This window comes from Rana temporaria, chromosome 12 (assembly GCF_905171775.1).
Source record: "Rana temporaria chromosome 12, aRanTem1.1, whole genome shotgun sequence".
Taxonomy (NCBI): Eukaryota; Metazoa; Chordata; class Amphibia; order Anura; family Ranidae; genus Rana; species Rana temporaria.
Genome location: NC_053500.1, coordinates 3,122,591 through 3,149,869, shown reverse-complemented (window position 1 = coordinate 3,149,869; position 27,279 = coordinate 3,122,591). Strand labels below are relative to the sequence as shown.

General features: G+C 42.5%; 1 protein-coding gene across 1 annotated transcript in view; it reads left to right on the top strand.

Moving 5' to 3' along the window:
- Positions 1-5,552: 5,552 nt before the first annotated feature.
- LOC120918527 (ABC-type organic anion transporter ABCA8-like) overlaps positions 5,553-27,279 on the top strand; it is a 55,195-nt gene continuing 33,468 nt past the window's right edge. Inside the window, exons 1-18 of the mRNA XM_040330156.1 lie at positions 5,553-5,817; positions 10,622-10,726; positions 11,971-12,178; positions 12,334-12,489; positions 14,374-14,471; positions 15,049-15,275; positions 15,518-15,656; positions 17,045-17,230; positions 17,586-17,733; positions 18,669-18,837; positions 20,286-20,344; positions 21,124-21,234; positions 21,892-22,067; positions 22,160-22,279; positions 23,400-23,538; positions 23,982-24,072; positions 26,140-26,279; positions 26,830-26,949. Of these exons, the coding sequence (XP_040186090.1) occupies positions 10,622-10,726; positions 11,971-12,178; positions 12,334-12,489; positions 14,374-14,471; positions 15,049-15,275; positions 15,518-15,656; positions 17,045-17,230; positions 17,586-17,733; positions 18,669-18,837; positions 20,286-20,344; positions 21,124-21,234; positions 21,892-22,067; positions 22,160-22,279; positions 23,400-23,538; positions 23,982-24,072; positions 26,140-26,279; positions 26,830-26,949 (2,392 nt within the window). The 5' untranslated portion in view covers positions 5,553-5,817. The remainder of the gene's footprint in view (positions 5,818-10,621; positions 10,727-11,970; positions 12,179-12,333; positions 12,490-14,373; positions 14,472-15,048; positions 15,276-15,517; positions 15,657-17,044; positions 17,231-17,585; positions 17,734-18,668; positions 18,838-20,285; positions 20,345-21,123; positions 21,235-21,891; positions 22,068-22,159; positions 22,280-23,399; positions 23,539-23,981; positions 24,073-26,139; positions 26,280-26,829; positions 26,950-27,279) is intronic.

Here is a 27,279-nt window from a genome sequence, read left to right as displayed (position 1 = left end):
GTTCTCCAGATGGGGGGGGGGGGAAGTGAATGTATTTTATGTATTTATTTTATTTATACACGATTTATAATGTATGAATGTATGGGAGCATTTATAAAGAGGACTTGTCATCTTGACCCTTTCCCACCTAAGGGTAAAATAAATCTTAACGCCTAAACGCAATTGCGACTTAGTAAAACCGTACATATCATCCCAACTACTTTGTGCCTCCGGGTGGATTATACCGCTTTTTTTTTTTTTTCTGGTGGTAAATGGTAATTGACCCCCCCTGATTTTTCATTTTATTTTTTGGTCCAAAATAGTAAAAAAATAAATAAAATAATAATAACATTTAAAATTTAGCTGTACAGTTCTTGCTACTTCCATAACCAATCACCAAAGAACAACCCAAAAATTTATTCTCCTGGCGATCGCAGCGTAGCCACACATGTACCCAAATAAAATTGATGTCCTTTTTTTCCCCCTCAAATAGAGATTTATTTTGGCGGTATTTAACGCAATTTTTATTTTTTATTTTTTTGCGCTATAAACAACAAAAAAAAAAAACAATTTAAAAAAAATATATATATTTCTACTTTCAGCTATAAAACATAAGCAATATTATTTATATTTTTATTTATTATTGCATATGTTTTATAGCTAAAAAATATATATATATATATATATATATATATATATATATATATATATATATATATATATATATATTTATTTTATTTAAAAAAAAAAAATGTAATTGTTAGTCTTTTTTGTTTATAGCGCAAAAAAAAATATAGAAATCGCGTTAAATACCACCAAAATAAATCTCTATTTAAATTTAGCTGTACAGTTCTTGCTACTACCATAACAAACCACCAAAGAACAACCCAGAATAAATTCTCCTGACGATCGCAGCGTACCCACACATGTACACGCTATAAACCAAAAAAAAACAATTAAAAAAAATATATATATATATTTTTTTTTTACTTTCAGCTATAAAACATATGCAATAAAAAAAATATATATATATATATATATATATATTTATTTTTTTTTTTATTTTTTTTATTGCATATGTTTTATAGCTGAAAGTAAAAAAAATATATATATATATTTTTTTAAATAGTTTTTTTTTTTTTTATATATTTTTTTTTTGTTATATATATTTTTTTATTGTTGGTCTGGTACCCACACATGTACCCAAATAAAATAAAAAAATTTTTTTTTCTCACAAATAGAGATTTTTTTTGGTGGTATTTGATCACCGTTTTTTTGCGCTATAAATAAAAAAAAGGCTGACAATTAAAAAAAAAAAAAAAAAACAATATTTTTTACTTTCTGCTCTAAAACATATGCAATACATTTTTTTTTAAAAGAGCACATTTCTTCATCAATGTATTCTGCTACATATTTTTATATAAAAAAAAAAATCCCCCCTCCGCCGCTTACCAGAGCCGTTGGTGGCGGAGGCGATCGGTGAGGGAATATGGCCCATCACTTGCGCCCATAGCTCTTAAAGGGCCTTTTTTTCTCTCTATTTTTTTTCAAATTACAATTTATTTTTTATTGCTTTTTAGTGTAAATATGAGATGTGACGTCTTTTTGACCCCCCAGATCTCATATTTAAGAGGACCTGTCATTCTTTTTTTCTATTACAAGGGATTCCTTGTAATAGGAATAAAAGTGACCATTTTTTTTTAAAGAACAGTGTATAAAATAAAAATAAAAGGTCAAATAAATAAGAATAAAAATTATAATTTTTAGCCCGCCCCCCCCCCCCTGAACCCGCCGTGATCACGCACAGAAGCGAACGCATACGTGAGCAGCGCCTGCATATGAAAACGGTGTTCAAACCGCACATGTGAGGTGTCGCTGCGATCGGTAGAGCGAGAGCGATAATTCTAGCTCTTGAGTCTGACCTCCTCTGTAACTCAAAACATGCAACCTGTACAATTTTAGTACTGTAGGATGTTTACATTCCTTGTAATAGGAATAAAAGTGACACAATTTTATTTATTTTTTTAAAGAACAGTGTAAAAAATAAAAATAAAAGGAAAAATTAATTATATATAAAAAAAAAATGTAAATGCGCCCCGTCCCGACGAGCTCGAGCGCAGAAGCAAACGCACACGTGAGCAGCGCCCGCATATCGTCAGAGCGAGAGCAATAATTCTAGCCTTAGACCTCCTCTGTAACTCAAAACGTGCAACCTGTAGAATTTTTTAAACGTCGCCTATGGAGATTTTTAAAGGGAAAATTTGGTCGCCGTTCCACGAGCGGGCGCAATTTTGAAGCGTGACATGTTGGGTATCAATTTAATCGGCGTAACATTATCTTTCACAATATAGAAAACAAATTGGGCTGACTTTACTGTTGTCTTATTTTTTTATTAAAATTTTTTTATTTTTTACCCCCAAAAAATGATTTTTTTACCCCCCAAAAAATATGTATTTTTTACCCAAAAAAAACTGCGCTTGTAGGACCGCTGCGCAAATACGGTGTGACAGAAAGTATTGCAACAACCGTCATTTTATTCTCGAGGGTGTTAGAACATTTTGTTTAAAATGTTTGGGGGTTCTTAGTAATTTTCTAGCAAAAAAATAAATAAATGTTTTTAACTTGTAAACAACAAATCTCAGATTGAGGCTCCGTTCTTAAGTGGTTAAAGTAGAGCATGCCGTGTCCCCAAAAAATTGCCTGGTCATGAAGGGGGGGTAAATCTTCCGGAGGGCAAGTGGTTAATAGGATTTTGTCTAAATTGCTTTTTTGTTGCAGTTTTTTAATGACTTGAAATTTCCTCCATGTGTTTTGCCACATGTGTCTTGTTTTTCCTCTCTGATTAGGGAAGACGGGTGTGAGGTTTGCAGAGCTCTCCTCACCTGTGATAATCACCGACCTCCAACACTCGTCCAATATTATCCAATCTTATCCTGCCCTGGGGACCTCTGTGCCCTTTAATAAAAAGAAAAAAAGAAAGAAAAAATATATATAAAAAATATTTATTTTTTTTAAAAAAGGGGGGTAACCATCTGGGGCCCTGGGGACCTCTGGGCCCTTCAATAATATATTTTTTTTTAAGAAAAAAAATTACAAAAGAAGGGGGTTTGCCATCCGGGACCTCTGGGCCCTTTAAAAAAATATTTTTTTAAATATATAAAAAAAAAGAAAAATAAACGTTTATTAAAAAAAAAGGGGGGGGGTTGCCATCCAGGGCCATGGGGACCTCTGGGCCCTTTAATAAAAATAAAAAAAAGAAGCCTCTGGGCCCTTTAAAAAAATATTTTTTTAAATATATAAAAAAAAATAAAAATAAACGTTTATTAAAAAAAAAAGGGGGGGGGAGTCCATCCAGGGCCATGGGGACCTCTGGGCCCTTTAATAAAAAAAAAATATATAAACAAAAATAAAAAAATAAACATTTATAAAAAAAAAGGGGGGGTTTTGCCACATGGGGCCCTGGGGACCTCTGAGCCCTTTAATTAAATTATATACATATATATATATATATATATATATATATATATATATATATATATATATATATATATGTGTGAAAAAGAAAAGGAAAAAAAATAAATAAAATAATATAAAAAATAAATATTTTTTTTATAAAAAAAAAGGGGGGGTTGCCATCCGGGGCCCTGGGGACCTCTGGGCCCTTTATTATTATTAATAATAATAATATAATAATAATATATATATATATATATATATATATGTAAAAAAATATATATAAAAAAAATATTTTTTTTTATAAACAAAAGGGGGGTTGTCATCCGGGGGCCCTGGGGATCTCCGGACCCCGAAAAAAAATTGACCCTTTAATAAAAAATAAAATAAAAATATATAAAAAATAAATAACAAAAAAGGGGGGTTGCCATCTGGGGCACTGGGGACTTCCGGGCCCCTTACAGGTGTACTGCCTGTACCCCCCTGATGGCGGCCCTGTACACCAGTCAAAAAATGTAAAAAAAAAAGAAAGCCCTAAGGCTGACACAGCGCAAAAAAAAAGTGATTTTTGATAAATATAATAAATGCTGATATGTTGGTGGAAAAAAGCAGCTGGCACCTAAGTTCAGTACAAAAAAATTAAATACAAATAAAAAAAACAAAAAAAAAAAAACAAACGGCCCTGAGAGCAAATGATAGTGCCACCATATAATGACTGAATTTAGATTGATAAATCATTCAATGTACATAAATAAATCCGTTTCTCTTGTTTTTTTTTGCTTCTGCGCCACATGCGCGCAATTTTTATTCCTATTATTCCTATTTCCTATTTTATTCCTATTCCTATTACAAGGAATGTAAACATCACTTGTAATAGAAAAAAGCATGACAGGTCCTCTTACATATGAGATCTGGGGGTGAAAAAGACATCACCTCTCCTATTTACACTAAAATGCCCAAAAAAAAAAAAATGTTGCCATTTGAATAAATGCCAAAAAAATCTCACTTTAAGAGCCATGGGGGGAGGTGATGTTTTGACGTCGCTTCCGCCCTGCTATGATATGGAGACGGGTGGGGGCCATCTTGCTCCTCAGTCGTCTCCATACCCAGCCGGCAAGAGGACGCAATCGCCTCCGCCGCTGTCGACGGCTCCGGTAAGCGGCAGAGGGCACGGGAGAGTTGCGGGAGAGGAGGTGAATCCGCCGCAGAGACCACTATTATCGGAAACCGGACGGCCGGCTGAAGAGGAGGATACCGGGGGTTATGGTACCTAGCTGCTGCCATAAACATCCCTTGTGACAGTAATAGGTGGTGACAGGTACTCTTTATAGAGGGTTGGGGGGGGTCTCAAAGACCTCAAATCCCTCCTTTACACTTCAAAGTATTCAGATCGCCAAAAACTGTGATTCTTTAAATGCTGTGTATTTTTTTTATATCTGGCACCATTGACAGCCGAGTAAACCGGAAGTGGCGTCGTGACGTTGTGACGTCGCTTCCGTGTTTCTATTCAATCGACTGGAAGGAAGACATTTCCGGCTTTGTTCCAGTCTGTCTCTAGCCGCCGGAAGTGGCGGATCGGGGGTCTCCCGGTGGGACGGGAGGACCGGTCAGAGCGGCGGGAGGGGGGCGATGCCCCCTCCCGCTCCTCCAGGATAACAACCGAGCGGCTTGTTATGCCTGGAAAGCCGATCGCCCGCTCTAAACAACGGTTCCGGGATGGTGCTTGCAGCTGCGGCTGGCATCATCCCGGTATAACCCCCTATATGTGCGCACGCTGGGCGGGAATGGGTTAAACTATAATAAGAATACAATTTTATGAAAACACAACTTTGAACAAAGAACACGGGTTCGCAGAAAGAAAATCATTCATAGGTCCAGATAGTGGTCAAAGGTTAAGGACCCCCCTCACCCTCCCCCATACAGTAAAATGGGACGATTAGGATTTGCGCTGTCTCTTTTGCTGACCACAGAGCCGGCCAGTCCTTGTAGATTGCCCAATCTGTGCTAAAGTTCAATTCTTTGGTTTAGTTCCCCCCTCTGGGGCCCCTGGTTGGGGGGGGGGGTTGGGGGAGGAGGGGGATCTTGGCTTCCTCTGCTCCCCAACCATCAGATGAAGAATGTGGATTGGATGGGGGAAGACGGTTCTGGGCTGGGGGTCCTCACAATATGAGAATTGTCTCTGATGGACGTTCTCGGCTCACACACAAATGAGAACAGCGATCCCCAGCGAGGGTTCTGGGAGCTGGGCCAACATCGCAGACACATCTGTATCCCGGTCATGTGACCTCCTCAGACAGACGCTGTGCTGGGTGAGGAGAAGACAGAACAGATGGTGGTATAGGAGGATCGGGGTGGCCGTGTGTCCGATCCTCTCCGACACCCAAGGTAAGTGGATCTCCTGCCCAGGAGAGATTTGATTCTTTAATGCACGGGGGGGGGTCCAAACTTTCTAAACAAAGGGACAGTTTACTGTTCTTCAGACTTTAGGGGGGCCGGAGTGTGGCCGGTGGGAATAGAAAATGTCCTGGCTTTAGTGGGGGGTAAACAATACCCCAATAGGGCCCCATCATTGGTGTCAGTGGGAGGAATAGTGCCCCATCATTGGTGTCAGTGGGAGGAATAGTGTCCCATCATTGGTGTCAGTGGGAGGAATAGTGTCCCATCATTGGTGTCAGTGGGGGGAATAGTGTCCCATCATTGGTGTCAGTGGGAGGAATAGTGTCCCATCATTGGTGTCAGTGGGGGGAATAGTGTCCCATCATTGGTGTCAGTGGGAGGAATTGTGTCCCATCATTGGTATCAGTGGGAGGAATAGTGTCCCATCATTGATGTCAGTGGGAGGAATAGTGTCCCATCATTGGTATCAGTGGGAGGAATAGTGTCCCATCATTGGTGTCAGTGGGAGGAATAGTGTCCCATCATTGATGTCAGTGGGAGGAATAGTGTCCCATCATTGGTGTCAGTGGGAGGAATTGTGTCCCATCATTGGTATCAGTGGGAGGAATAGTGTCCCATCATTGATGTCAGTGGGAGGAATAGTGTCCCATCATTGGTATCAGTGGGAGGAATAGTGTCCCATCATTGATGTCAGTGGGAGGAATAGTGTCCCATCATTGGTGTCAGTGGGAGGAATAGTGTCCCATCATTGGTGTCAGTGGGGGGAATAGTGTCCCATCATTAGTATCAGTGGGAGGAATAGTGTCCCATCATTGGCGTCAGTGGGAGGAATAGTGTCCCATCATTGGTGTCAGTGGGAGGAATAGTGTCCCATCATTGGTGTCAGTGGGAGGAATAGTGTCCCATCATTGGTGTCAGTGGGGGGGGAATAGTGTCCCATCATTGGTGTCAGTGGGAGGAATAGTGTCCCATCATCTGTGTCAGTGGGGGGAATAGTGTCCCATCATTGGTATCAGTGGGAGGAATAGTGCTCCATCATTGGTGTCAGTGGGAGGAATAGTGTCCCATCATCTGTGTCAGTGGGGGGAATAGTGTCCCATCATTGGTATCAGTGGGAGGAATAGTGTCCCATCATTGGTGTCAGTGGGAGGAATAGTGTCCCTTCATTGGTGTCAGTGGGAGGAATAGTGTCCCATCATTGGTGTCGGTGGGAGGAATAGTGTCCCATCATTGGTATCAGTGGGAGGAATAGTGTCCCATTATTGGTGTCAGTGGGAGGAATAGTGTCCCATCATTGGTGTCAGTGGGAGGAATAGTGTCCCATCATTGGTATCAGTGGGAGTAATAGTGTCCCATCATTGGTGTCAGTGGGAGGAATAGTGTCCCATCATTGGTGTCAGTGGGAGGAATAGTGTCCCATCATTGGTATCAGTGGGAGGAATAGTGTCCCATCATTGGTGTCAGTGGGGGGAATAGTGTCCCATCATTGGTGTCAGTGGGAGGAATAGTGTCCCATCATTGGTGTCAGTGGGAGGAATAGTGTCCCATCATTGGTGTCAGTGGGAGGAATAGTGTCCCATCATTGGTGTCAGTGGGATGCATTGAGGTACAAGAGGGTTAGGAGGGTCCTGCTCAGAAGAGCTTACAATCTAATAGAGTGGGGCGATATTGTACCATTGTATAGAACATCGCCCTCTGTCTGTCACTGGCCATCCGGGGGAAATAACACCATATGAAACTTTTTCTGTAGTTTAAGATGGAGTGGGGAAGGATTAGACCCCCCGTCGTGCTTTTACGGCTCTCTAGAACCCCTTTGAGGGGTTTCCCCTCACTTCCTGTCCCGGTGACAACATTTTAACCCCTTGTCTGTGTAAAGGCAGGTGTCCCAATACTTTTGGTAATATAGTCATTCTGGTCATAGTTGCACTGTGAAGGGCCAGTCCACTGACAGCGGATCTTCCTGTGTGTGGTGGGTGTCCGGAGATCTCTTCTCCCTCTGGGGGGGGGGGGGGGGGGTGGGGTTTGGCAGAGCTCTGCAATCATTGGACGAGTGCATTGTTTCTGGTTTGCTGAGAGAAGAGCGGAGAGGAACATCTGTGTGACATTCCCGGGAAGTTTCTGGAGGATTTTCTTGTTTTTCGGAGAAGTGAAATCCCTCGCGGCATCGCAGAGTTACATAAAGTACAGAACTTATCAATGAATAGAAGCTCAGCCTCAGGATCAATAAACAGAAGGCAACAAAAGATAAAAAAAAACAGCTACAAAAAGATACAAAAATAAATGAATAAAAAAAGATACAAAAAAAACAATAAAAAGATACAATAAAAACAATACAAATGTATAAAAAACAATAAAAAAAAACAATAAAAAGATACAATAAAAACAATAAAAAGATACAATAAAAAGATACCATTTTTTTTTAAAAGATAAAAAAAACAATAAATATATATAAAAAAACCAATAAAAAGAAAAAAAAAACAATAAAAAAAGATACAATAAATAGTGTGAACCCAGCCTGCTGGTATGTAGGCAGGAGTAAAAGGGTCCAAAATAAAATCCCAAAGAACTACCCACATTTTTTATTTTTCATAATGGTGTCCTCTGTGTACTTTGCAAAACTGTATTTTATTTTGCTCTTAAACATGCTGATATTTATGTTTAATTATGTTTTAATTCAATAAATGATTATATTTTTTGGTTAACCCCTTCACTGCCAGTCACATTTACACAGTAATCAGAGCATATTTATAGCACCGATCGCTGTATAAATGACAATGGTCCCAAAATGTTTCCAAAAGTGTCCGAAGTGTCCGCCATAATGTCGCAGTCCTGATAAAAATCGCTGATCGCCGCCATTACTAGTAAAAAAAATATTAATAAAAATGCCATAAATCTATCCCTTATTTTGTAGACGCAAACTTTTGCGCAAACCAATCAATAAACGCTTATTGTTTTATTTTTTATTTTTTACGAAAAATAGGTAGAAGAATACGTATCGGCCTAAACTGAGGAAAAAATTGTTTTTTTATATATTTTTGGGGGTTATTTATTATAGCAAAAAGTAAAAAATATTGCATTTTTTTCAAAATTGCCGCTCTATTTTTGTTTATAGCGCAAAAAATAAAACCTGCAGAGGTGATCAAATACCACCAAAAGAAAGCTCTATTTGTGGGGGAAAAAAGGACGCCAATTTTGTTTGGGAGCCACGTCGCATGACCGCGCAATTGTCAGTTAAAGCGACGCAGTGCCAAATCTCAAAAAGTGGCCTGGTCTTTGGCCGGCCAAATCCTCCGGTGGTTAACTTTGGTTTCACTTTTAAAACTCAGCTGCTCTGTAATCACACAGGTGTGTCAGGAGACCACACCCCCTCTTCTTCACAGGTATATAAGGAGATCACAGGTAGCCTCTCCCCCCTTCTACTCAGAGCTCAGATGTTCCCAGAGGAAAAACTTCTCATCGCCTTCTGAGAACAAATGTTCTCCTCTTCATAAACAGGGAGGAGGAGATTTTTCTCTGAGAACTGAAATTGAGATAAATTATCAATGTTTGATAAACAAACACCTATATGTGAAATACAAAACCACATGTGTGTATGTGCCTTAAAACTTCAATAAAATGTATTGATCAAAAATTACGAAATTACGAAAATTACGAAAAAAGTAAAATAAAAAGATAAAACAACAAAAGATACAAAAAACAACAAAAAGATAACAAAAAAATAAGATGAAAAAACGAATAAAGATACATAAGAATTACAACAAAATGTTAATACACCAAAAAAAAAAAACAACAACAAAATAATACAAAAAATAAGAGACAAAAAAAAAAAAGATAAAAAAATAAGATACAAAAATTTTAAAACATATATACAAAAAACAAGTTACTGCTACAACAAAAGATACAAAAAACAACAAAAAGTTAACAAAAAAATAAGATACAAAAAAACAACAGAAAGTAAAAAAAACGAATTAAGATACATAAAAATTACAACAAAAAAGTTAATACACCAAAAAAAAAAAAAAAAAAAATAATACAAAAAATAACAGACAAAAAAAAGGTAAAAAAATAAGATACAAAAAGTTTAAAAAACATATATACAAAAAACAAGTTACTGCTACAACAAAAGACATAAAAAAAACAACAATAAAAAGATAACAAAAAATAAGATACAAAAAAGATAGAAAAAAAAACAACAACAAAAAGTAAAAAAAAAGAACACGTTACTGCTACAACAAAAGATACAAAACACAACAAAAAGATAACAAAAAATAAGCTACAAAAAAAAAGGTTAAAAAAACACAGCAGCAAAAAGATACAAAAAACAACAAGTTACTGCTACAACAAAAAGAATCACAACAAAATAAGAGTAAAAAATCAGCAACATAAGAGATTAAAAAAATAACATAAAGTTAATACAACAAAAAAAAAAAAAAAAAACGAGAGACAAACAACAATAAAAAGATAAAAAAAAAAAACAATAAAGGTACAACAAAAGATACGGAAAAAAAAACAATAACAAAAAGTTAAAAAAAAGTCATAAAAAGATACAAAAAACAACAAGTTACTACAACAAAAAAATACAAAAAAAAAATAAAATAATACACAAAAAGACAAAAATAATATAAAGATACAACAACAAAAAAGATAAAAAAAACAAAAATATAGAAAAATAAGTTACAAAAAACAACAATAAAGATAAAAAAAACAACAAAAAAAGATACATAAATAACAAACTAGTTACAAAAACAAGGAGGAGTATTTCCAGAGTGATCAGTGGTGATGTGTTTTTCAGATGACCGGAGGGACAGGGAGGGAGGCCGGCCTCGTCCAGCAGACCTTTGCTCTGCTGCGGAAGAATATTCTGGTACAATGGAGGCGTCTGGGAAATGTAGTGCTGGTAAGTAAACTGTGACTGGGGGGGGCAACCCTATGGATGTTGGGGGGGCGCCTTTAAATAAGAGAACAATGTAAGTTGCTGCTGCTGACCTTTCCTTTCCTACAATAAATTTGCAGGGAGCTCTGTTATCCGATCTTTAATATTAGCGGTCGGGTGGGTGGGTCTGGAGCACTTGCCCCATGTTCGGTGTGGCAGCGCTTCTTTACTGGCGGCTACCCCTTCCCCTGCTCTCCAGGTCATCACGGCGGCTTCCATTTCCTCCCTCCTCCTCAGCAGCCAATCGGGACTCTTCTCTTTTCAGCCAGTCGGGAAACGGGTCTCAGACCCGCTTCTGATTGGCCCGGATTGAGGATCAGTGTTTCAATAGTAAATATTTATTCGCTGTTGTATCACCCGGGTGGGCTCGTAGCGCAATGCTCTGTGACCCGAGCCCACCCTTTTTTTGAAGCCTATTAGAGCCCCTGGCTCCAATTAGGTGCTTCCAAAAACACCCCTGCCGCTGTAGTTCAGATGCCCGGCGCCCAACAAGGGGCCGGACACCTGAATAGGGGCGGCAGCGGCGACAATAGATGGATTCATGCAGTGCACAAATCTATCTATTGGTGATAGAGCGATGGTAGGAGAGGGGGCGGCGCTCCTGCGCCCTCTATTGACGCACCGCTGCTGCTCCTCGCCCCTGTGCTCTCCCTACCTCCTCTTCCTAGGCGATCGATATCGGTAATTGGTATCAGTCGTCGTACTCGGTATTAAAATAGAATCGGTGCATCCCGAGTTCCAACCCATCGCCTATCCGTCCAAAACTAAATAAAACTGTTTGTCCGGAGTTCAGCTTTAATGATTCAGAGAACCCGTCCCATGTCCCCCCGGGGGTATGTATCACTCTGGCTAAGTGCCCCTTTATCTAACCCAGGGGGTCTCCAAACTTTCTACGCCAAGGGCCAGTTTACTGTCCTTCAGGCTTTAAAGGGCAATACTGTGGCCAGTGGGGGGGGGGGGGGACACAATGCTGAAATTGTTGGTTTTAATGGAAAGAATAATGCCCCATCCTTGGTGGTCAGTGGGAGGAATAGTGCCTCATCATTGGTGTCAGTGGGAGGAATAGTGTCCCATCATTGGTATCAGTGGGAGGAATAGTGTCCCATCATTGGTATCAGTGGGAGGAATAGTGTCCCATCATTGGTGTCAGTGGGAGGAATAATTCTCCTTGGTGATGGTGGTTGGTGACCCCATGTTTGGTTTTGCAGGAGTGGCTCCAGCATTTGGTGTTGGTCTTCATGCTCTTCATAGTGCTGGCTAGTAGATATAGTCCAGGCCCAAGTGAATACATACCGGCCGAGGTCCTGGGGCGTCTGGATGAATTCAGCAACAAAAGTTTTCCAGTTGGCTACATCCCTACAACCCCGGCCATCCGGGACATCATGCAGAGGGTCAACAGAAGCCCCATCGTCCCAGGTAAGATCAGCCGAGCATGGGGCTCCTCTCCACTGAATGAGGAGTGTATGGGGGTCACCAAAGGGCCTGACTGTGTGAAGCTGGGGCACCCCGAGAATGACCCCCCCCGCTAATAAATGAATGGACGTTACAAAATTCTCCATTCCTCCTTCCAGAAATATCGGTGGAGGAATTCCGAAATATGTCTGACCTCCTGGAGGGAGTTGTTGGGAACATCACCGCCGGCGTGGAATTTGAGAACGAGTTCACGTATTTTATCCGATATCCTATGTACACCGTCCCCAACCCCAACATGTACGTGGCTGAAAGAGGTGAGAGAGAAGATCCCCAATTATACGCCGGGCCGCGGAGGCTCCGTATCACACCGACACTTTCTGGCATGAACGTCTACTGCAGCCTTTCCCAACCGGTTCACCCCAGAGGAGCCCCTGAAATAATTATCAGGTCTTGGGGAACCCCTAATAATCCAATTCATTGGAAAAATAACCTTTACATTGGTGATCAGTGAGAAGAATGTCCCTTACATTGGTGATCAGTGAGAAGAATGTCCCTTACATTGGTGATCAGTGGGAAGAATGTTCCTTACATTGGTGATCAGTGGGAAGAATGTTCCTTACATTGGTGATCAGTGGGAAGAATGTCCCTTACATTGGTGATCAGTGAGAAGAATGTCCCTTACATTGGTGATCAGTGAGAAGAATGTTCCTTACATTGGTGATCAGTGAGAAGAATGTCCCTTACATTGGTGATCAGTGGGAAGAATGTCCCTTACATTGGTGATCAGTGGGAAGAATGTTCCTTACATTGGTGGTCAGTGAGAAGAATGTCCCTTACATTGGTGATCAGTGGGAAGAATGTCCCTTACATTGGTGATCAGTGAGAAGAATGTCCCTTACATTGGTGATCAGTGAGAAGAATGTTCCTTACATTGGTGATCAGTGAGAAGAATGTCCCTTACATTGGTGATCAGTGAGAAGAATGTCCCTTACATTGGTGATCAGTGAGAAGAATGTCCCTTACATTGGTGATCAGTGAGAAGAATGTTCCTTACATTGGTGATCAGTGAGAAGAATGTCCCTTACATTGGTGATCAGTGGGAAGAATGTCCCTTACATTGGTGATCAGTGAGAAGAATGTCCCTTACATTGGTGATCAGTGGGAAGAATGTCCCTTACATTGGTGATCAGTGGGAAGAATGTTCCTTACATTGGTGATCAGTGAGAAGAATGTCCCTTACATTGGTGATCAGTGAGAAGAATGTCCCTTACATTGGTGATCAGTGAGAAGAATGTCCCTTACATTGGTGATCAGTGAGAAGAATGTCCCTTACATTGGTGATCAGTGGGAAGAATGTCCCTTACATTGGTGATCAGTGAGAAGAATGTCCCTTACATTGGTGATCAGTGAGAAGAATGTCCCTTACATTGGTGATCAGTGAGAAGAATGTCCCTTACATTGGTGATCAGTGAGAAGAATGTCCCTTACATTGGTGATCAGTGGGAAGAATGTCCCTTACATTGGTGATCAGTGAGAAGAATGTCCCTTACATTGGTGATCAGTGAGAAGAATGCCCCTTACATTGGTGATCAGTGGGAAGAATGTCCCTTACATTGGTGATCAGTGAGAAGAATGTCCCTTACATTGGTGATCAGTGAGAAGAATGTTCCTTACATTGGTGATCAGTGAGAAGAATGTTCCTTACATTGGTGATCAGTGGGAAGAATGTCCCTTACATTGGTGATCAGTGAGAAGAATGTTCCTTACATTGGTGATCAGTGAGAAGAATGTTCCTTACATTGGTGATCAGTGAGAAGAATGTCCCTTACATTGGTGATCAGTGAGAAGAATGTTCCTTACATTGGTGATCAGTGAGAAGAATGTCCCTTACATTGGTGATCAGTGAGAAGAATGTTCCTTACATTGGTGATCAGTGAGAAGAATGTTCCTTACATTGGTGATCAGTGGGAAGAATGTCCCTTACATTGGTGATCAGTGAGAAGAATGTTCCTTACATTGGTGATCAGTGAGAAGAATGTTCCTTACATTGGTGATCAGTGAGAAGAATGTTCCTTACATTGGTGATCAGTGAGAAGAATGTTCCTTACATTGGTGATCAGTGGGAAGAATGTTCCTTACATTGGTGATCAGTTGGAATCTCTGGTTTTCTGTCTTTGCTCACCTGTGTGTTCCTCCAGGTTTCTGTGACAGTCCGAAATATAACTGTATCAACCTGGAGTATTGGAACGTGGGGTTCATCTCTCTACAGGCCAGCATTGACTCTGCCATTGTTGAGGTGAGCAAAAAGACAATATTGTCCCGTCGGGCAATAGAGGATTATGGGGCCCCCCGGGCAATAGGAGTTTATGGAGCCCCCGGGAAATAGGAGATTATGGGGCCCCCGGGCAATAGAAGATTATGGGGCCCCCGGGCAATAGGAGATTATGGGGCACCCTGGGCAATAGAGGATTATGGGACACCTGGGCAATAGGAGACTATGGGGCCCCTAGGCAATAGATTATGGTGCCACACAGTATACACACACACAAAATATACATATACACACACTGAAAAGGTACTGGAGAGGCGGGGCAACTATAATCTTGGGATTTTGGGGGGTATTTTTTTTAAAAACACAGATTTTTACATACTGTCCCTGCTTTTACTGAGGCTGGCAACCCTGATGGGGGCCCCCTAGTGGCATGAGGCCCTCGGGCAGTGCCCGAATGGTCAGCCCACCCCTGGTTGTATGCCTCTCTTTACTACCTTTCTTTAAATTCTAACAAAAAAAATATAAGAAAATATTTTAAAAGTTGGTCAGCTTTTAAAAAAAATACTGTAATTATCGAAAAAAATATATATATATCCTGCAGCGGAATACCAAGCAGTCGCTGTGGGATGGTCTGGCGGCCGCAGAGGTGGTGAAGATGGAATCGGTGGACTTCTCAGACAGGGCGCTTCTGTACATGGGCACCACCATGTATTTACTGAGCATGTCCTTCATCTCGCTGTCCTATATGATGACGTTGCAGATTACCGAAGAGAGGAGGAAAACCAGGGAGCTGATGAGGATGATGGGACTGAAGGATCTGGCGTTTTGGTGAGTGGTTGTTGGTCAAACCCAAAATTAATATTCTTGGTAGGGATCATTTTAGGGATAAAGAGTTCAGGGAAGGGTGTCAATTGGGTGGTGGGAGGCGGGGGAATGACACAGTGGTGGCGCTACTGACCTTGGAAAGTTCAGAAAGGTCGGAGGTCACGAGCATGCCTGTCTTTCTGCTGACTGATCCTCATTGGTTGGAGATTTCCATTCTTAGAAGATCTCCATCTGTTGTATTTCAGGTTGTCTTGGGGGTTGCTGTACACCGTCAGCGCCATCATCATCGCCACCCTCATGGCTCTGATTGCCACCACTCATGTGTTTGTGCAAAGTTCTTTTGGAGTTATTTTTCTGCTCTTCTGCCTCTATGGCATAGCGACGGTAAGTTTGGATGATGTGTTTGAGCAAATGAAGGCCACGTTTGTAGCGCCCTTCTAGTTAGGTTGCTAGTAGTTTCGTGCACTGGCAGCTGGTGCTCAAAATTTTGGGGGGGGGCGCAAACAAACTGAACAAAAAAAACATCAATTGCTGCTACTGTGCCCATCAATTGCTGCCACTGTTCCATCAAACGCAGCCACTTTGCCATCAAACGCAGCCACTGTGCCCATTAATTGCTGCCACTGTGCCATCAAACGTAGCCACTGTGCCCCATCAATTGCCGCCAGTTTGCCCCATCAATTGCCAGCAAAGTTTGCCCCATCAATAGCCACCAATTTGCCCCATCAATAGCCGCCAGTTTGCCCCATCAATAGCCGCCAGTTTGCCCCATCAAATGCCGCCAGTTTGCCCCATCAAATGCCGCCAGTTTGCCCCATCAAATGCCGCCAGTTTGCCCCATCAATAGCCGCCAGTTTGCCCCATCAAATGCCGCCAGTTTGCCCCATCAAATGCCGCCAGTTTGCCCCATCAAATGCCGCCAGTTTGCCCCATCAATAGCCGCCAGTTTTTCCCATCAATTGCCAGCAAAGTTTGCCCCATCAAATGCTGCCAGTTTGCCCCATCAATAACCGCCCGTTTGCCCCATCAAATGCTGCCAGTTTGACCCATCAAATTCCACCAATTTGACCCATCAATAGCCGCCAGTTTGCCCCATTAAATGCCGCCAGTTTGTCCCATCAATAGCCGCTAGTTTGCCCCATCAATAGCCTCCAGTTTTCCCCATCAATAGCCACCAGTTTGCCCCATCAATAGCCGCCAGTTTGCCCCATCAATAGCCGCCAGTTTGCCCCATCACTAGCCGCCAGTTTGCCCCATCAATAGCAGCTAGTTTGCCCCATCATATGCTGCCAGTTTGCCCATTCAATAGCCGCCAGTTTGCCCCATTAATAGCCACCAGTTTGCCCCATCAAACACCGCCAGCTCACCACTGTAATTCAGATGGACGGCGCTCGACAAGGGGCCGGACACCTGAATAGGGGGCAGCAGGGGTGACAATAGATAGATTCATGCAATGCAGGAGAGAGGGGGTGGCGCTCCTGCACTATCTATGCACCGCCACTGATTTTGAGGTAATTTTAGGCTTTTTGGTGTCTCTGTAGCAAATGGAGTGAAGTTTGATTGCTTTGGGCTGTTCTGGGTTCTGATGGTTGCCGGCTTGGCTGCTTCCCCCTGATTTCTGGTGAGTTCCAGAATTAAGTGGGTTGGAAGAAGCAGACCCTTATCTTGCATATTCATACAGCCTCAGCCAATCCTCCGGTAGTTTTCCTCAGTTCCTTTTTTATGAACTGAATACAACCACCCTGATTAAACTTTTTCCTCCCCACCCCTAGGTCTGCTTTAACTGCATGCTGAGCGCCCTCTTCAGGAAGCACCGCCTGTCTGCGATTCTGGGCTTTTTCATCACTCTCTTCCTAGCCGCGCTGGGCCTCCTACCGCTGGTGAACACCATGCCAAAACCTCTGGAAGTTTTTCTGAGTATTTTCCACCCCTTTTCCTTCACCGTCGGGATGGCGGAGGTAATAATTTAATTATTTGGAGCTGTTTTTGGGGACTTACATAGGGCTGAGGAATATCGCCCCCTACAGGTATCACCAATCACCAAACACCAGCATGGTCATATGACAAGAAGGGGAAGTAAGTGGTATGCTAATCACCTGGGCATACTGATCTTCTTTACTTGGTAGATGAATGGAACCGATGTGTCGTGAAGGAACGGTTCTTTAGGGGCGGGCATTAATGTGAACCTGTTCTCCTGCACTGCATGGACAAAGCATTGGTTTGGTTTAAATACACTTCATTGAACACCTGTGATGTTTGGGATGGGCTCTCACATTGTTGGCATGAGATGTTATGGATTCTCTGTGTTTTTAGAGCATGCACATGGAAAATGACCTTCAAGGGGCCTTCTTCTCGGACATCGGCGGCGACTCCTCCCACATACTCTCCAGCGCCATCTACCTGACTCTAGACTCAGTGCTTTATATCATCCTCACTCTCTATTTCGACAAGATTATTCCAGGTGATGACAAATGGCTGATATTTTTTCTCATAATTTCATGGCAGATCAAGGTGTTCCTTTAGCAAAATGTGTCAGGTGGAGCTCACAGGTGTCCAAGCCTCAAACATAAGTATGGAAGCTTTTTCAATGACTTGTCTTGGTCACTGTGATGTCACTCTTATGCTGTAATTATAAACACGCTGGTCTAAAAGCCTCAAAAAATGAACTTGTGACGAACCCAGGACTATGTCCGCCGTCAATGCTTACTTTGTCCAGAACCAGCATTATCCAAGACTCTTTAACTCACCCAGTGACCAGACCACACCAGTCTTGGAGTACATCAGGAATAGCCTCTTTATTTGAGATCTCACACAAATATATACACAAGGATGACAATACCAACTGTAACCAGAAACCTAATTAAAATGAGCTAATTACCAATCCTTTAGACAGCCTAGGTGACTCAGAGGCATGACCTTTAGGACAGACTTGCCGTCTTTTAGCTCAGAAGACACAATCAACATTATCATAAATAGAAACACAGAGTTAATTAACACAAACAACAATGGGTAAAAGACTTAAAGCCCACACTAGCCTTATTTGCAATGAACACATAATAGCAGACAACAGATAGACAGGTGGCTGGGGTTGATGGCATCAGCATCTTCTATGAGCCCCAACATTATGAAGCCATCACTATAATATGGCATATGCAGGGTTACCAGAGTCTGTGTGTTTTGGGGGGACATGGACTTGAATCCGTAGTAACATTACTTCAAGGTCCCCAGGCATACACCTCGCAAAGAGTATTGTTCCCTTAAAATCCAGGGCCCATAATCAGAAGGCCAGCATTCAGTCCAAAAACCTCCGTCCCGGCTAGGTCTGTCACAGAACTCTATAGTTGTCTTTATTTTCCCCTCATGGTCTTAACCAGACTTGTCTTCTTTTGACGCCAGATAAACACGGAGTGAGACACGAGCCGCTGTTCTGCCTGAGACCTTCATTCTGGTCAAAGAAGAAAAAGATGACCCCCGTACCGCTAGGAGAAGGAGCGCGATTAGAGGAGGACTCGGGGGACTATGTTGAAAAAGTTCCCATTGAGTTACTGGGAAAAGAAGCGATCAGGTACTGATGTTTGAGGTGAAGTCTCCACTTCTGTCTATTATAGAAGACACACACAGTAAGCACCTTAAATTAGAGATCCAGGATGGGGACACGTTTTTTTTTTCAATGTGGTGTTATATGAGTTGCATGTGGAAGCCGCCATTATTGCCCATTATATATACAGCACATGCTGGGCTTTGAACTTTGAAGTGGTGCACAATGGTTGTGCCTCATAGATCCTTGTCTTCCGGGAACCCTAGAGGACAGGTTCTTCTTAACTGAAAAGGTTCTCTGCAGTCTGTAATAACGTGAAACACTCACAAAGCTGCTGATGACCAGAGACCTGTGAGATTTAGCTTTTGCGAGCTGCGATATTTCATTCATGGCAAGGTAAAGGTCCTCCTTTGTTACCCAAGAAATGTGATTTGGCCACAAGCATTCTGTTGATTCATGTAGAGCCGCTTTCTCAACCTTTTACCCCAGAGGAACCCTTTAAAAATGTTTTCAGGTCTCAGAGAATCCTTGCTAATTAATTCTTTGGTGGCCATTGGAAAGAATGCTCCTTACACTGATGGTCAGAATGCCTCCCATACAAACACCTAAAAAGGCTACTGGTGCAATGGCGCTGGTCCTGTTGGGTGGTGTTGGCTCTGGAACTATGCAGGCCCCATAAATTTGGGGGGTCACCCAGCCACAACTCAAGGAACCGATTTGGAAGCTCTAGAAGGTGAATCCTGGTTGAGAATGGTCAATGTAACTTATTAATTTTAGTGGAGGCATCAACAGTTGGGAGGTCACCCAGCCACAACTCAAGAAAACCAATTTGGAAGCTCTAGAAGATGAATCCTGGTTGAGAATGGTCAATGTAACTTATGAATTTTAGTGGAGGCATCATCAGTTGGGAGGTCAACCGGCCACAACTCAAGGAACCCATTTGGAGGCTCTAGATGAATCCTGGTTGAGAATGGTCAATGTAACTTATGAATTTTAGTGGAGGCATCATCAGTTGGGAGGTCACCCAGCCACAACTCAAGGAATCCATTTGGAAGCTCTAGATGAATCCTGGTTGAGAATAATTGGTTAATACAAATTCTGAATTTTCGTATTGTGAGCTAGCTCTGTTGTGTGGTGTTGGCCCTGGAACTATAAAGGCTTAATCAGTTTGGAGATCAACCAGCCACAGCTCGAGGAACATCTATAAACCTCTGGAGGAAACCTGCTTGAGAATGGTTGGTGTAAATTGTGAATTTTAGTATCGGGATCTAGCTCTGTAGAGTGGTGTTGGCTCTGGAAGTATGGAGGCACCATCAGTTGGGAGGTCAACCAATGACAGCTCTAGAAACCTCTGGAGGAACCCTGGTTGAGAATGGTTGATGTAAATTATGAATTTTAGTACTAGGTCATAGTTCATGTCCTAGGTCTATTTTAATGTAATCTCCTCTAAATCATCATCTTGTCCCTTCATACAGGATAAATAATGTCAAGAAAATGTACAGCAGCAAGGACAAGACGACAGAGGCGCTACGAGGTGATCCAATTCCTAAAATGTTCACTTCTCTTGTCTGTAATATGGCAATAAACTACAAAAAACAGTAAATCCATGACTGACAGTTATAAATCTATATATATATCCACATGCTCCAGACCCCACTGGGAACCCTGACTGCCCCCCCCCCCCCCCCCCAAGGGGTGTCCAGACTGTCAGCATAGCAATACAGTTTAGAAGACTTTTTCCCAAAAACACTTCTAGGGCACTGAGCGAGGCCTATTTGTGTGATATGACCTTCTGAAAAAGAGTGGAAAATCCTGTCCAGCAGTTATAACCCATTCTTCTCAGATCCACCAGCCTAGCAGGTCAATCAAGAACAAATGTTGCAGACACTTACACTGTAGCATCAGGTCTGTAAATCTAACATAGTTGACCTGAGTAAACGCTGATCAACAGAAAAATGTAACACTCATAGGCGTGCGCACAGGGTGTGCCAGGTGTGCCCAGGCACACCCTAATCACCCTTTACAGCACAGATTTCCCCTACTGCCCTGGCTCCCCCTTCCCCCTGCAGTGCTACCAGCTTCCCTCCTCTCCTGCCAGCTGTTGCCCGGTAAAATATGTAATTGACCATCCCCTTCCCTTTCTGAATGAATGATCAGTAGTGTGTGCTTGATCTTTGAGGTGTACACCCTAATGCAATACGCTGCGCACACCTATGGTAACACTTTAGAATCTTGGAAGCACCTGTTTGCAAGTGTAATCCTATATCATGTAGCCTAGCCATGCATTGATCATTAAAGTGTCTTACCCCCCAGGTCTGAATCTGGACATCTATGAGGGACAGATCACAGCGTTACTCGGCCACAGCGGAGCTGGAAAAACAACATTACTGAATTTACTCAGCGGGATGTGCGGAGCCACCAGCGGTGAGATTTTCTTCTCGTTATATGCAGATGCGTAGCTTGAAGCTTGTGGGCCCCCGATGCAAAAGTTGACCTGGGTGCGGGGGTGCGATTGTGACCCCTGAGACCCCTTATGCTACACCCATGCCTATATGCATTACCTGTCTATATAAAAATAGATGAGCATGACATCAACAGTCTGTGTCCAGGGCTGAACTGCAGGCAATTGCGATTCATGCAAGCAGCCGCAGTTAGCTGTGGGAGCCGGCAGCCTCCCTTTGCTTTCAATGTGGTTGCCTTTTGCAGCTAATCACTGGGAATCCACACTGGGGTTCTCGCATATAAATGCTGTTGGGAACATTTGCTAGTGTGAAGGTGGCCTGCCATTAAAAAAGTTGACCCAGATCTACAGTTTCCACCTCTCTTCTTTTATAGAGCTTCAAATAGAAATAAATCTGACAAGAGATCTGTGCTAATACCACACTGGGAAACATCTGAGAGGTGGGCACCATACTGTTGCTGACCAGAATGGGCAATGGTGTCATTATCTTGCTGTGCATTATGGGTACATGACTTCTAATCTTCTGATAGGACCGTAACCAACCCCTACAATACAGATGGAGGCTCAGATATACGTTTTGGGTGGAGATGACCTTTAACGTAATTTCTTCCTCTCTGTAGGATCTGCCAACATCTATGGCCATCCTCTATCAGACCTCAGTCTTCGTCAGGAGATCCAGAGAAACATTGGCTTTTGTCCTCAGTACGATGTCAACTTTGAGCTTCTAACAGTGAAGGAGAACTTGGAGGTTTTTTCTCAGATTAAAGGATTTCCTAGAAGTAAAGTGAAACCCGAGGTACAAAACCACGCGGATGTGTAGAAGTACATCAACAATTGACATCTGCAAATGGAAGGTTTGAGTTTTTTCTGATCAGATTTATTTTATAGGTAGAAAAGGTCCTCTGTGACCTGGACATAGAGAACATTCAAGACCTGAGAGCCAATAAACTGAGTGGAGGTCAGAGGAGGAAGCTGACCCTGGCGATTGCACTATTAGGAGACCCCGAGGTGATCTTCTCAGGAATAATTTATTTAACTTTCATTTAAGAAAAACACATTGTGAGAACCGGCTTCAAATGATGGAGCATTAAGGACACAGTCAGTTGCTAAAATCTTTTTAAAGGTTTTTCTTTACCACTTTTATTAAAACAAAGCTCAAGTTCAACACAAACAGTCCTCATTTCTCAATAATTCTGTAGCACATTGCGTTGAGGATATGTAATCTAACCACCCAGGTGTATTCTTAGTGTAACGGTCACCACCGTTTACGATTTCCGTTCCATCAACCACGACAGCTTATCCCACACTCCAACCATCCAACAGACACGATCCATTCCATAAGAATTCCCCCCAGAATTAAGACGAGACACAAGCTCTGTTCTTTCTGGTTCAAAAAATGAATGAATGCTTTTAATGGAACCTTAGCTTTCTTATATACAGTATAACATGTTACAGTTAATCAAAGGAACAAAGAACTCTCCACCCCACATCCAGACAGACATTCTGTCTCCGCATTTAGAGGGGGTAATCACTACAGTTAACAAGTCACACTCCACATCTAATCATCAACAGGCTCTTCACACAAACAGTGTCATTAGCATCACACAATGGAATGTCTTTCAGGAGCCGGGCTCAATTAACACCTAAAAGTTAGACAACTGACCTTTACAGACTTAATTAGTACAATGGACACAGCATGTAATCACAGCAAGATACTTTAACATCCCATAATAGCCAGCCAGGCTGACTCTCAGCTTCAATCCACATCACCACAGTAGCAGACTTAGTTAGCATCTCAACAGTCTAGTTTAAGCATTGAAGGTCTCTTATTGACCTGTTGTGGGTCAGCATGAAATCACCTGTAATGTGTCCAGATCTCCTGCAATACATGAATTATTTTTTCTCGGTCACCCTATGCCCAAAAGGGACTCCCATTACACTTGGGTAATGCAAAATTACACTTCAGTGATCCAGAAGAATTAAGATTAAATTGAATGAATAAATTGAATGAATTAAGATTAAAATAAATTGAAGCAAACAAAATTTTCATTGACTGAAGTTCTAATCACTAGTATACAAAATATTCACGAACATCTTTTCTGTTTTTGAAAACTTCCCTTCCTTTTAGATTCTGTTGCTGGATGAACCGACGGCTGGCCTTGACCCGTTCTCCAGGCACTGTGTATGGTCTGTTCTCAAAGAGCGCAAAGTCGGCCACGTCACCTTATTCAGCACGCAGTTCATGGATGAAGCGGACATCCTTGCGGGTGCGGTGCTCAAAGATTTTGACCTCCATCTTTCTGTTGTAGATTAAATGCTCTGAGCCTTCTCGAAAAATACCTTTTTAAAAAAGGACTCAAGAAGAGTAGACATGTTCCTTCTTATATCCCAACAAATGGCCCAAGCTCAAATATTCTGAAGCCAATCAGCATGGTGGTGCTTGCGGTATAAGTTCACATGACCAAGTGTTTTCCTTTAAAACTTGTGAACTTGACTATCATTTTGGTTAGAACTACAACAAAGTGTAGTGCTTAGAATCTATGTAACCAATGCATCAATTTAGTGTAATAAACTGATGGTGTGGCTGTACTAGAGGTAGATGGGAAATACTCCCAACACTCAGACTTGCTTCTCACAGCATGCAAAACATTTTAGCTTGTTGGAAATTCTTATCCATGTCTGACCTTTTATCTTCTCATTTTGGTTTCAGACCGTAAGGCTGTGCTCTCCAACGGGAGGCTGAAATGCGTTGGTACCTCTTTTTTCCTAAAGCGAAAATGGGGCATTGGCTATCACTTGAGGTGAACACGGAGGCCCAAACCTGCATGTAAATCTTTGAGAAGAAAATAACATTTCAAGGAAGGGTTAGGATTCACCAAACGACTCCTCTAACATCTAGATTGTGGTGTCAACAGAAAGGGTCTCATACCTGAACCTTCAAGGAAGGGTCAGGACTTGAAAAAAAACTCCCCTAACATTTAGACTTAGGTGCCAACACAAAGGGCCTCATACCTGAACCTACATGGAAGAGTTGGGATTCCCCAAACAACTCCTCTAACATCTAGACTGTGGTGCCAACACAAAGGGTCTCATACCTGAACCTACAAGAAGGGTTAGGGTTTAATTACCACACAATTCCTCTCACATCTAGACCAGGGGTCTCCAAACTTCCTAAACAAAGGGCCGGTTTAATGTCCTTGAGACTTTATGGGGCCGGACTGTGGCCATCCCGAGTACAAAGTGTCCTAGAATCAGTGGGTATAAGCAAACCCCCATCATTGGTGTCAGTGGGAGGAATTGTGCCACTTCATTGGTGTTAATGAGCCCATTGTTGTTGCCATTGGGAGGAATTGTGTGCCATCATTGGTGTCATTGGGCCCTTTTGTTGGTGCCATTGGGAGGAAATGTGCCACATAATGTCCCAACATCAGCGGGAGTAAGAAAACCCTCATCATTGGTGTCAATGGGCCTTTTTGTTAGTGGTGTTTCGGGAGGAATTGTGCCCCATCACTGGGCCCCATTGTGGGTGTTATTGGAAAAAATTGTGCCCTGTCATTGGTAGGAACTGTGCCACAAAATGTCCCAGCATCAGTGGGAGTAAGCAAACCCCTATCATTGGTCAGTGGGAGGAATTGTGCGCCATCATTGGTGTCATTGGTGTCATTGGGCCCTTTTTTTGTGCCATTGGGAGGAATTGTGCCCCATCAGTGGGCCCTATTGTGGGTGTCATTGGAAAAATTGTGCCCCATCATTGGACCCCATTGTTGGTGTCATTGGTAGGAACTGTGCCCCATGGTTGGTGTCATTGGACACAATTGTTGGTGTCATTGGGAGATACTGTGCCCCATTGTTGGTGTCATTGGAAGGAATTGTGCCCTTCATTGTTATGAATAAAATAGCACTCCATGGGCCAGTTAAAAGCAAGCAAAGGGCCACATCTGGCCCCCGGGCCACAGTTTGGAGACCACCATCTAGACATTGGTGCTTACGCAAAGGGATTCATACCTGAACCTCCAAGAAGGATTAGGATTCCACAAACAACTCCTCTAACATCTAGAATGCAGTGCAAATGCAAGGAGCCTATTACCTGAACCATCAAGGAAGGGTTAGGATTCACAATACTACTCCTCTAACATCTAGACTGTGGTACAAACACAAAGGGTCTCAGACTTGAAATTTCAAGGAAGGGTTAAGATTCACCGATAAACTCCTCTAACATCTAAACTTTGGCGCTTTCACAAAGAGCTTCATACCCAAAGTACACGGAAGGGTTAGGATTCACCAAACAACTCCTATAACATTTAGGCTGTGGTGCAAACACAAAGGGTCTCATACCTGAATCTTCCAAAAAAAAACAAAAAAAACTCCCCAAACATTTAGATTTGGGTGCCAACACAAAGGGCCTCATACATGAGGTGGGGTTAGGACTCACCAGACAACTCTTCTAACATCTAGACTGTGGCGCAAACACAAAAAGCCTCCTACTTGAAGCTTCAAGGAAGGTTCAGTTGCCTGGAGCCACCAGCTACCATACTTTGTCACAAGCTTAGAAGACATAACCTGGTTGGGTTTATGAAAATGCAGACATTTGAATGCTGTGGGTCAATGTGGCAAATACAAAGAAAAAAAAACCTTTTTGGTAATTTTGGCACACAATACCCACCCACCATTGTTGTGCCATTAAACCGCAATGTCTGGTAGATCAGGTGGCCCTTTAAAAAGACTAAGTCTAACATTTCCAACTTTAAGGGAATATCAAGTAGGCCCATATGAAGGATCCATGTCCCTCGAAACTGTGGAGAGTTGGTTTAGTGATGGGTTTTTACCTAATATTATTATACTTACTTTGTCTTTTGTTGGGTGACTAGGATGCAGGTGACCCCGTCATGTGACACAGAGGCCATCACATCCCTCATAAAGCAGCACGTCTCCAACGCCAAACTCAGCACTCAGAATGTGGAGGATCTGACGTTCACCCTGCCATTCCTGAACATGGATGCCTTCCCAGGTACGGGGCTCATGTCATGGTCTTGAGGGCATAGAATAGAATTCTGTTGGGCATTCATCTGCAGTGAATTAATAAAAAATAACAGAAAAAGGAAGCAGGGACGTCACTGGTTGCTAGATGCAAGGCGGCTGTAGCAACCAGTGGCTGGGAGTAGACTCAGGAGGCAGAGCCAGAGCCAGCAATACAGCGGCTCAGTCCATACCTGTCCCCTTCATTCCATTTTGTTAATTGGGGGGCACAGTATAATGTTTGGGGGCCATGGCCCCCTCTGGCCCCAACCTAGTGACGCCACTGATGCCATCTGCCTTCCAGCACGGCTCTGAGCTGAGAGCGTGTCTCACATGAAACAGCTCAGAGCCCGAGAGTCGGCATTGATAGCTCTCTCTCCCCTCCTCCCAGGGAGTGCCGGGATCAAGATACCGTAAAGTTCCTGCCATATTTATAAGATCCGTATGTTGGAAAAGACATTCATTGATTACACTGACCTCCTCCTGTCCTTTTCATTTCTATATCCTGAAGTTCTCCTTTAACATTGGACTGGTTTTTGCAGCTCTGTTCTCTGACCTGGAGGGACATGTGGGCCGAGACATTGTAAGTTACGGAGTCTCTATTACTACACTGGACGACGTGTTCCTCAAACTGGAAGGCGAGGCCGAGATCGAAAAAGGAGGTGAGCGAACGTTTTTATGTTTTTCTCAATCCGGCTGTTCTGTCTTAAATTCTGCAAACGTTGACCGCCCTCAATCTGAAAATTGGCCTGGGCAGGAAGGGGGTAAAAGTGCCTGGTATTGAAGTGGTTAATAAACCAAAAGGAGCCAAATCAGAGAAGTTCATTGTTCGGGTTAACCGCATTCCAAGGCCAAGCTTGAGGTCAAAGTTGCTACCAATGAGGATTAATATTATCACGGCGAGTAATGACAACAAAATGCGCCAAAACAAGATCTATGCAATTCAAGTCTTGCCGTCTATGTTCAGCACACCAAATTATACTTTTCTCATC